Source organism: Hyperolius riggenbachi, chromosome 4, assembly GCF_040937935.1.
Source record: "Hyperolius riggenbachi isolate aHypRig1 chromosome 4, aHypRig1.pri, whole genome shotgun sequence".
Lineage (NCBI taxonomy): Eukaryota > Metazoa > Chordata > Amphibia > Anura > Hyperoliidae > Hyperolius > Hyperolius riggenbachi.
The window spans coordinates 352427577-352439933 of NC_090649.1; the positions used below are offsets into that span (position 1 = coordinate 352427577).

At 43.7% G+C, this 12357-nt stretch overlaps 1 protein-coding gene across 1 annotated transcript in view; it reads left to right on the plus strand.

The window, feature by feature from the left end:
• LOC137504020 (protein ELYS-like) overlaps nt 1-12357 on the plus strand; it is an 831023-nt gene that overhangs the window by 479002 nt on the left and 339664 nt on the right. The window contains exon 10 of the mRNA XM_068231910.1: nt 6684-6828. Coding sequence (XP_068088011.1) covers nt 6684-6828 — 145 coding nt within the window. The remainder of the gene's footprint in view (nt 1-6683; nt 6829-12357) is intronic.

Below are 12357 nucleotides of genomic sequence, written 5' to 3' on the forward strand. Positions count from 1 at the left end.
CCCTCAGTGGTCAATTGGTTAAACTACAATAACTTGAAATGGCTTATACGCTAATGGCAATTCAAAGCATGTGAAAAAGGACTCCTCCAAAAAGGACCATTTTTTTTTTTTTTTTTTTTTTACTTAACAAAACCCTGTCCCACCATCCACCCCCCCACCCTACCCCACCTGGTGGAATCAAGCCAGGGGCGGCGCCAGGGGGGTGCTCGAGCACCCCCTAGAATTGTCCAAGCACCCCCAAAGCACCCCCTGGAGTGAACTGACTTCAGGCGTCTAAAAGACGCCAAGTCAGTTCACACACCGGCAGCACGGAGCAGCAGGCAGGGCTACGGTAAGATGGCCGCCCGGAGCCCTGTTCTGCAGACTTCGGGCGGCCATTTTCCCGTAGCCCTGCTCTCTGCATGCAGGCAGGAAGTCTCGTGGTGACGTCGGGAAGGAAGAGGATCGTGGGCGCGCGGGCGCTGCGCGCCACAATGAGGTCGGGACTCGGGACAGGAGGTCGGGAAAGAAGGTCTTCTGGCTGTAGGTGAGTAAATGGGTTTTTCTTTTCTTTTTCAGGTGATGCGGATTGTGCATATTGGGGTCATATCTGCTACGGATTGTGCATATTGGGGTCATATCTGCTACGGATTGTGCATATTGGGGCGATATCTGCTACGGATTGTGCATATTGGGGTCATTTCTGCTACCGATTGTGCATATTGGGGTCATTTCTGCTACCGATTGTGCATATTGGGGTCATTTCTGCTACCGATTGTGCATATTGGGGTCATATCTGCTACCGATTGTGCATATTGGGGTCATATCTGCTACCGATTGTGCATATTGGGGTCATATCTGCTACCGATTGTGCATATTGGGGTCATATCTGCTACCGATTGTGCATATTGGGGTCATATCTGCTACCGATTGTGCATATTGGGGTCATATCTGCTACCGATTGTGCATATTGGGGTCATATCTGCTACGGATTGTGCATATTGGGGTCATATCTGCTACCGATTGTGCATATTGGGGCCATATCTGCTACCGATTGTGCATATTGGGGCCATATCTGCTACCGATTGTGCATATTGGGACCATATCTGCCACCGATTGTGCATATTGGGACCATATCTGCCACCGATTGTGCATATTGGGACCATATCTGCTACCGATTGTGCATATTGGGACCATATCTGCTACCGATTGTGCATATTGGGACCATATCTGCTACCGATTGTGCATATTGGGACCATATCTGCTACCGATTGTGCATATTGGGACCATATCTGCTACCGATTGTGCATATTGGGACCATATCTGCTACCGATTGTGCATATTGGGGCCATATCTGATAACGATTGTGCATATTGGGGCCATATCTGATAACGATTGTGCATATTGGGGTCATATCTGCTACCGATTGTGCATATTGGGGCTATATCTGCTACCGATTGTGCATATTGGGGCTATATCTGATAACGATTGTGCATATTGGGGCTATATCTGATAACGATTGTGCATATTGGGGCTATATCTGATAACGATTGTGCATATTGGGGCCATATCTGATAACGATTGTGCATATTGGGGCCATATCTGATAACGATTGTGCATATTGGGGCCATATCTGATAACGATTGTGCATATTGGGGCCATATCTGATAACGATTGTGCATATTGGGGCCATATCTGATAACGATTGTGCATATTGGGGCCATATCTGATAACGATTGTGCATATTGGGGCCATATCTGATAACGATTGTGCATATTGGGGCCATATCTGATAACGATTGTGCATATTGGGGCCATATCTGATAACGATTGTGCATATTGGGGCCATATCTGATAACGATTGTGCATATTGGGGCCATATCTGATAACGATTGTGCATATTGGGGCCATATCTGATAACGATTGTGCATATTGGGGCCACATCTGATAACGATTGTGCATATTGGGGCCATATCTGATAACGATTGTGCATATTGGGGCCATATCTGATAACGATTGTGCATATTGGGGCCATATCTGATAACGATTGTGCATATTGGGGTCATTGGACGTGGTTTTTGTTAAAATCTGCTCACATTACGTGTATTTTCTTGAGAAAACCTGCACAATTATGTGAATTTTCTGGGAAAAGGGTCACCAAAACTTGGGCCCTCTGTCTTTGCGTTGCACTTTTAAAGGGAACCCGAGGTGAGAATAATATTGAGGCTGCCATATTTATCTCCCTTTAAGCAATACCAGTTGCCTGGCTGCCGTGCTGGTCCTCTGCCTCTTATTCTTTCAACCATAGACCCTGAACAAGCATGCAGCAGGTCAGGGGTTTCTGACAATATTGTCAGAACTGACAAGATTAGCTGCATGGCTTGTTTCTGGTGTAATTCAGTTCACTACTACAGCCAAATAGATCAGCAGGGCTGCCAGGCAACTAGTATTGTTTAAAAGGAAATAAATATGGCAGCCACCATATCACTCTCACCCTGGGTTCACTTTAAATTACAGTTAGCCCCGCCCTCATCCGGTCATGACCACGCCCATTTTTTCGCCAGGTTGTAGCCACACCCATTTTTGGCGCGACGCGCAAAACGTCAGCTCCCCCGGAAATTGGTCCAGCACCTGCATAGCACCCCCTAAAAAAATTTCCTGGAGCCGCCACTGAATCAAGCAACAACTACTGAATAATGTTCATAAATTTTACGCTCTGAACACATATCATCTCTCCCTAAAGAAAAAAAAATGACTTATATTTATTAAAAAGATACAATTATACACAAATACCAATTGAGTTCCAGGAAAACATGCAAGTTAATGAAACACAAAGAAGGAGAAGGAGAGGAACTGAAAAGAATAAAACAATTTTACAAAATTAAAATCAAATGAGATGGCCTACCTCAAGAATGAGACCACTTACGGTACAAAATGTTTAATAACACAAGGCATCGCATTTCAGTAGCCCAAACGTTTCACTTCATCAGGCCGACAATCAGGCAGGTAAAATGCCCGCTGATGTTTTGTACCATAAATAGTATCATTCTTGAGGTATGCCACCTGTTTTATTCTTTTTGGTGCCTCTCCTTCTTTGTGCTTTATCCCCACTCCCCTTCGAGGGGTGACCTCTTGAAGCTCTCCATGCTCAAGGTAATTTCTTTTGGGAGTATGACCAACGTACAGTGCCCACCCATGCCCATTTGGAGACGGTTATACTCTGCAAGCTTTGATTGGTTGTTTTTTCCAGATCTGCAACCATCTTTTTGAGTGTCACAGTATCTTTAACTAGCTCCATAATCAACATTTAGAACGTACTACACCATTGGGGCTCCAGGTGTTTGTGTGCTTACTTCATAAGGTATACATTATCATCTGCACTGATGCAAGTTGATGAAACTAGGTGTGATTGAAAAGGCACATCATGCCACAAGTAACTTTAAAGAAAACCTGTACTGAGAAAAACGGCCCCTGGGGGTACTCACCTCGGGAGGGGGAAGCCTCCGCATCCTATTGAGGCTTCCCCGTCGTCCTGTGTCCCACGGGGGTCCCGCTGTGCCCCTCCGAACGTCGGCGATGTAAATATATACCTTTCTGGCTCCAGCGCAGGCGCAGTAGCGGCGCTGCGCTCCGAAGTAGGTGGAAATACCCAATCTCAATCGGGTCTGTTCTACTGCGCAGGCGCAAGTCTCCGGCGCCTTTGCAGTACAATGGACCTGACTGAGATCGGCTATTTCTGTCGACTTTGCAGCCGAAGGCCAAAACAGCGCCCCCGCTGGATCCTGGAAACGTAAATATTGAACAGGCTGTCGGATTTGTCGCGCCGGCTTTGAAGGGCTGCAGCGAGACCCCAGTGGGACAGAGGACGATGGGGGAAGCCTCATTAGGATCCTGAGACTTCCCCCCCCCCCTCCCAAGGTGAGTACCCCCCAGGGGCAGTTTTTCTAGTTACAATGTCTCTTTAAAGGGAACCAAAGAGGAACATAATAAAAAAAAAAAGAAAAAGCTTTTATACATACCTGGGGCTTCTTCCAGCCCCATAAGCCTCGATCACTCCCACGCCGCCATCCTCCGCTTCCTGGATCGGCGGTACCGGGTCCCGTCACTTCCGACTGGCCGACTGGCGCCATGACGGGACCCGGTACCGGCGGATCCAGGCAGCAAAGGATGGCGGCGTGGGAGCGATCCGTGCGTATGGGGCTGGAGGAAGCCCCAGGTATGTATATATTCTTTTTCCTGGGGCCTCTGGTTCCCTTTAAGAAACAGTGAGTCCATCCCGGCTCAGTGTTATCTTTCCTTTTTTAGAATCCTTATATAGAGCTAATGGGGTCCAGGATGTCAAATGTGTCAACAATCTACTAGGAGATTCTTGCACTAAGGCCTCTAGACTCTGAATGTTCTCCACTTTGTCTACATACTCTGAAATCGGGGGGGGGAACTACCTGTTTCTAATATGTGTGTATGAGTAAGGCTGCTACTTGGAGATGACGAAGAAAAGATTTTAACCATTTATGCCTCCAGGATGTAGTATCTACGTCCAGGAGGCCACGTGCGCATCCGCGCGCTCCCGCGGCCGCGGATTCGGTAGCCCAGGAATCAATGTATCGGGCTATGGTGCCCGATCACTGATTCCTCTCCCCCGCTGAAAAAGCGACAGCTTCTCTCGGAAGCTACGCTTTTTCTGAAGCTCTGTCCCTCTAAGCGTACATTGTACGCTTAGAGTGACGTCATGTAAACAAAATCGAGAGAGATTGCCATCTTGTGGCCAAAAAGTAAAACTACAAGTAAATGGAAAAAAACATTACAATACCCAAATATTTCCCCAAATAAAACTATTTATATCCCACCCTCCCAAAAATACCCACATAAAATGTTTAATAAAAAAAAAATTACTATAAAAAAAACAAACACATAAATATTTACCTAAGGGTCTAAACTTTTTAAATATCTATGTAAAGATGAAATATTTCTCTCTATTTTTTTTTTATAAGCTTGTAAATAGTGATGGATGCAAAACAGAAAAAATGCTCTTTTATTTCCAAATAAAATATTGTCGCGATACATTGTGATAGGGACATAATTTAAACGGTGAAATAACCGTGACATATGGGCAAATACAATACGTGGGTTTTAATTATGGAGGCATGTTTTATTTTAAAACTATAATAGCCAAAAACTGACAAATAATGAATTTTTTTCATTTTTTTTCTTATTCTTACTGTTAAAATGCATTTACAGTAAGGTAGCTCTTAGCAAAATGTACCCCCCAAAGAAAGCCTAATTGGTGGCGGAAAAAACAAGATATAGATCAGTTCATTGCGATAAGTAGTGATAAAGTTATAGGCTAATGAATGGGAGGTGAACATTGCTCGGATGCATAAAGTGAAAACGAGTGAAGGCTGAACTGGTTAATGATTTTTTTTTTTTGATGTTTAGTGGGAGTATGAGAAGCATCAATGTTTCCGGGGTATTGGGTATCTCAATGGAAAGGCAATCTAACACCACCTTACACACTGTCACCCATAAAGTCTGAAGTTTGAAAACCAAATGTGTCATATGTCCAACACTCTCTCTGCACCTCCAACACGAAGGGGGAAGTTTCAGGGTATATCTTGTGAAGCACAGAGGGAGTGCAGTACCACCGCAAAATAGTTTTTAAAGCATTTCCCTTCCCTCTACCTGATAGGGAGCATTTTGCTGAGAAGAGAACATCTGTGTCCCATTGTGCATCAGAAAATTCCCTGGTCAGTTCATCATGCCATTTAGGGATGTAAGATGCCTGAGCATCATACATTTGTCTGAGAAGGATACTGTAGTAATTTGTGATGGCCTTGGTGTCAGGAGGTGTGGAGAAGCACATATCCTACGTATATCTAGTATACCCAAGCCCCCCCCCCCCCCCTTTGAAACATAGTAAGTTTGCTTGCTGCATAAATTCAAACGCATGGAATATTTTGCCCCTCCCACCACTCTTCCAACTGCTGCACGGTTGGAGGCGCCCCACCTATCAACAAATTGGGAATTTTTATTTTGTCCCAAATCCTATCCATAAAGAGGATGCATTACTTATGCCCACAGAGCAGTAAGAGGACCCAAGTATCCTTAAGTTCTGTTTTGAGAGGAGAGATTATCACAATCCTGCAGGATCACTTGGGTGGGAATGGGTAACCGATACCCAAGTCAGGCCCTACCCGCACGTGAAACTCACAGAAGGGCATGCAGTTGATCCCTAGCTAGGTCATTTTCTAACACTGCCCACTGACATTCCTGCAACACCCAGTCTAAAACTCATGTAAAGTGAGTAGCTGCTTGTTAAACTCAGGGACCTGGAAGAGCCAGGCCCCCTTCCTCCCTAATTCTGTGGAGCAGACTGACCAAGTGGGGTCAACTTCCTGCAGCCCCGTGAGGTGCATGGGCTCCCTTGCTGTCCTTCCAGGCCGCTCGGCTCTCCTATAATCTCAACCACCAATTTGGCCAGTTGCACTGTTCTGCATGCGCAGAAGAGCATAACTAACCATGACTGATTGAGAGGACACAGGGAGCTTACAGACCACATGGGGCTAGAGGTAAGTATAAATACACCACTATCCCCTTCTAACCAGATGAATTTTTCAGTTTTATCGACTTTATACCAGATGCTAATTAAAAAGTGTTTGTCAGTTTACTTAGGCTATTAATAATTTTTGGATTGCCTCTTATTTTTAGTGACAAGGCCCAAACCTCTATCCACTGTGGCAAAACAAGCCCCAGGAAATGTGATTACCAAGGCAAGTTTTATCAGAAATGTGTTAATGAAAGTAAAAGAAGTGTCTACTGCAAGTGAAAACATGGAAATCTCTCCTTACAAAAGGTAAGAACATTTGATAATTTTCAAGAGAAACGTGTGAAAATGTTTGAATTATAAGTGCAGAGCCTACACTGTAATTATCCTGCTTAAAGAGACACTGAAGCGAAAAAAAATTGATATAATGATTTGTATGTGTGGTACAGCTAAGAAATAAAACATTAGGATCATAGACATGTCTAATTGTTTCCAGTACAGGAAGAGTTAAGAAACTCCAGTTATCACTATGCAAAAAGGCCATTAAGCTCCAGGACTTTGCAGAGAGGTCTGTCTTCCGAAGTTTATCATCTCAACTGTCAGTGAAGAATTTTCTTTTTCTCTGCCAGAGGACAGGTCAATAGTTCACAAGACTGCTCTGAAAAAAATAATTTAGAATGCTGAAATATGTACGAACAGAGGCGCCAAGCAGAGTAAAACAATGTTCTAAAAATGATAAAAAGAGGGAAGTCGAGGTGGACTTACCTCCCTCTGGTAGTGGACATATACCGTATTTTTCGGACCATAAGACGCACCGGACCATAAGACGCACCTAGTTTTTGAGGAGGGAAATCAAGAAAAAAAGATTCTGAGCCAGGTTGTGTCCTGAAATATTTTATGCAGTATGAACTTAATTCCTCGGGTCCTAAGGGAATTAAGTTCAGTTATAGATAAACCCCTTTATCTTATCTTTTGTGACTCTCTTGCAACTGGCAGAGTCCCAGTGGATTGGCGTACAGCCCACGTTTTCCCATTATTTAAGAAGGGCAAAAAATCTGATCCAGGAAATTATAGACCTGTAAGTTTAACATCAGTTGTATGCAAACTATTTGAGGGGTTACTAAGAGATACTATACATGACTTCATAGTAGAAAATAATCTTATTTCTCAGCATCAACATGGGTTTACTAAAGACAGGTCCTGTTTGACTAACATGCTCAGCTTTTATGAGGTAGTGAATGCTAATATGGATATTGGGAATGCTGTAGATGTGATATACTTGGACTTTGCAAAGGCCTTCGACACTGTTCCCCACAAAAGTCTGGTGCAAAAGTTGAGGATGCAAGGACTGGGGAAGAGTCTGTGTTCATGGATAGGGAACTGGCTAATGGACAGAAAACAAAGAGTTGTGGTCAATGGATCATACTCAAAATGGGAGACTGTTAGCAGTGGGGTCCCACAGGGGTCTGTTCTGGGTCCAGTGCTCTTCAATTTATTTATTAATGACCTAGTAGATGCAGTAGTGAGCAATGTTGCTATTTTTGCAGATGATACAAAATTGTGCAGAATCATTAACTCTCAGGAAGATAGTGTCATATTGCAACAGGATCTGGATAGGATGGCTATATGGGCACATACATGGCAGATGAAATTCAATGTTGACAAATGTAAGGTCATGCATTTTGGACGTACTAATGGTCTAGCACCATACAAAATAAATGGGATACAGTTGGGGACATCAAACTTGGAGAAGGACTTAGGAGTACTCATTGACAACAAGTTAAATAATCGTACTCAATGCCAAGCAGCTGCAGCTAAAGCTAACAAAATTTTGGGATGCATTAAAAGGGAAATAAAAACTCGAGATGCTAGCATAATATTGCCCCTGTTTAACTCTCTAGTAAGGCCACATCTGGAATATGGAATTCAGTTCTGGGCACCACATTACAAAAAAGATATTGCAGTTTTAGAGCAGGTGCAGAGACGAGCAACAAAATTGATCCCTGGGATGGAAGGTCTCACTTATCGAGAAAGGTTAGATAAACTGGGTTTATTTAGTCTAGAGAAAAGACGCCTTAGAGGGGATCTAATTAACATGTATAAATACATCAGAGGGCAATATAATACCTTGGCGGATGAGCTTTTTGTCCCTAGGCCTTCTCAAAGGACTAGAGGACATGATCTGCGCATGGAGGAAAAATGTTTTAGCCATTTATTTAGGAAAGGGTTCTTTACAGTAAGAGTGATTAAGATGTGGAATGCATTGCCACAGGAAGTCGTTATGGCAAACTCTATACCTGCATTTAAAGGGGGCTTAGATGCTTTCCTTGCGTTGAAAGACATCCATGGCTACAATTACTAGGTAATGCCTAATGATGTTGATCCAGGGATTTTATCTGATTGCCATCTGGAGTCGGGAAGGAATTTTTCCCTTTAGGGGCTAATTGGACCATGCCTTGTAAGGGTTTTTTCGCCTTCCTCTGGATCAACAGGGATATGTGAGGGAGCAGGCTGGTGTTGTACTTTATACTGGTTGAACTCGATGGACGTATGTCTTTTTTCAACCAAAATAACTATGTAACTATGTAACTATGTAACTATGTATTAAAAACCACAATAACAGTCCTGGACACATGTAAACAAAGTGAACAGCAGCGTAGAACCATTAGCAGCACAGAACCATTATTATAACAAATAACATCAGTAAAAACACATTGACAAGAGACTGTAGTAATAAAACAGAAAACATTAAACTTCAAGGTCTCTGGTAAAAGTTCTTTTTTTTTTTATGGGAATTCGAAGAACTCCTCATCATCAGTGTCGGAATCAAAAAGGCTCAGTTCCTCACAGTCACTAGAATTGCTGGTATTTTCGTCACTACTGTTGGCATGCTCAAATAACAGGTCATCCTCTGAACCATCTAAGGCATTGCTGATGCCGCATTTCTTGAAGGACCGTACAACGGTTTCCTCCTTTACCAAGTCCCATGAAGCTTTTACCCACTCACAGACTTGGGTAATAGTGGGCCTCTTCATTCTTCCCGTTGGTGTAAGATCATGATTGCCAGCACTCATCCATCTATTCCACTCTTCTCTCATAAACACTTTAAAGGGTTTGTTGATAGACACATCGAGCGGTTGCAGCTGGCTAGTAAGTCCACCAGGGATAACAGCTAAATGAGTCTTGCCATCTTTAAAGTGCTTTTTTGTAGTGTCAGTGATATGTGCTCTAAATTGGTCCAGCACTAATAACGATGTTTTTTTCAGAAGCCCACCAGGACGTTTGGACCACACCTTTTCAATCCAGAGCCTCATTCCCTTTTCATCCATCCAGCCTTTGTCATGGACATGCACCACAACTCCCCGAGGAATCACTTCTTTGGGAAAAGTTTTCCTTTTGAAAATGAGCATTGGTGGCAATTTGGTACCATCTGCACAGCAGAACAAAACAACCGTGTAATGTGTTTTTTCATGCCCTGAGGTTTTAACGGTTATAGTTTTTGCTCCTTTGTGATCTACAGTCCTGTTGGATGGGACATCAAAAGTTAGCGGGACTTCATCCATATTCCCTATCTGGCTCAATTCATAATTATTCCTCTTTCTTGCATCAATGACAAATTTATGAAAAGACAGTATCTTGTCTTCGTATTCTTTGGGCATTTTTTGAGCAATTCTGGTTTTGGTGCGCATAGCAAGGCCAGATCGTTTCATGAAACGGTAGCACCATGATGGCGAGCCGGTGAAATCTTGAATGCCTTTCTCCACAGCAATGCGCTTGGCTTCATACATTACCATTTTGGTCGAGACGCATAACCCATTTTCTCGGTGACGAGTGATCCACTCCTTCATGTCCACCTCTAATTCTGGCCACTTTGCAGCATGCCCACGTAAGGTGTGCTTACTTTTGTCCAACTTTTGCAGCTGATCCTCCTGTTTCCTCCACTCTCTTATCATCTTTTCAGAGGGAGGTGGTCCAAAGTGTCTCTCCGCTGCTCTGTTTCCATGCTCCTTGGCATATTTTATCACTTCTAGTTTAAATGCAACTTTATAAGACAGTCTCTTCTGCTTTGACATCTTAGTTTCTGCAACAAAATCCAGAAAGAACTGTCAGTAATACCAATACGTTTTTTCAGTCCCCTACCCCCATATTCCATCAGGTGGTCTCATATTCCATCAGGTGCTCTCATAGCCCCCCATATGCCGTCAGGTGCTCTCATATCACCCCATATTCCATCAGGTGCTCTCATAGCCCCCCATATTCCATCATGTGCTCTCATATCACCCCATATTCCATCATGTGCTCTCATATCACCCCATATTCCATCATGTGCTCTCATATCACCTCATATTCCATCATGTGCTCTCATAGCCCCCCATATTCCATCATGTGCTCTCATATCACCCCATATTCCATCATGTGCTCTCATATCACCCCATATTCCATCATGTGCTCTCATATCACCCCATATTCCATCATGTGCTCTCATATCACCCCATATTCCATCATGTGCTCTCATATCACCTCATATTCCATCATGTGCTCTCATAGCCCCCCATATTCCATCATGTGCTCTCATATCACCCCATATTCCATCATGTGCTCTCATATCACCCCATATTCCATCATGTGCTCTCATATCACCCCATATTCCATCAGGTGCTCTGATTCTTCCCATATTCCATCAGGTGCTCTCATATCACCCCATATTCTATCAGGTGCTCTCATAATCACCCCATATTCCATCAGGTGCTTTCATAATCACCCCATATTCCATCAGGTGCTCTCATATCACCCCATATTCCATCAGGTGCTCTCATATCACCCCATATTCCATCAGGTGCTTTCATAATCACCCCATATTCCATCAGGTGCTCTCATATCACCCCATATTCCATCAGGTGCTCTCATATCACCCCATATTCCATCAGGTGCTCTCATATCCCCCCATATTCCATCAGGTGCTCTGATTCTTTCCATATTCCATCAGGTGCTCTCATATCACCCCATATTCCATCAGGTGCTCTCATATCACCCCATATTCCATCAGGTCCTCTCATATCCCCCCATATTCCATCAGGTCCTCTTATATCCCCCCATATTCCATCAGGTGCTCTGATTCTTTCCATATTCCATCAGGTGCTCTCATATCACCCCATATTCCATCAGGTGCTCTCATAGCCCCCCATATTCCATCAGGTGCTCTCATAGCCCCCCATGTTCCATCAGGTGCTCTGATTCTTCCCATATTCCATCAGGTGCTCTCATAGCCCCCCATATTCCATCAGGTGCTCTCATAGCCCCCATATTCCATCACCTGGCCTCATAACTCCCCCCCCCCCCATATCCCATCAGGTGCTCGAAACCCCCCACATATCATCTAATACTCTCAATAACCTCCCACCTTCCCCACACCTTTACGGCCGTAATCACAATCTGGAAACCAGTACTGTATAATGGGGGTGCCGTAAGCACTCAGCCTGTTATTTAAGGTACTGTAGGGGAAAAAGCACCCTCTTTTCTGCAGTTCTAACAACAAAGTTTATACTGTACATATGAAGGACAGTGTCCCAAAAACAGTGCCCATAAATCATGCAGAGACTCTCCGCTATCTAGCACTCTATGGTATCTATGGTATCACACATACTGTCACACTGTGTAAATCACTCCAGCTTATCTCACAAGGCTAAAAGCTTTCAGCAAAGTTCAGTGTTACCAGTAGGATGTGTAGATACCCATCATGCAGAGAGAGTCTCTTGCATGATTTATGGGTATAGCCACACATCTAGCACTGAACTTTGCTGACAGCTTTTAGCCTTGGTAAAGAAGCTGGAGTGATTT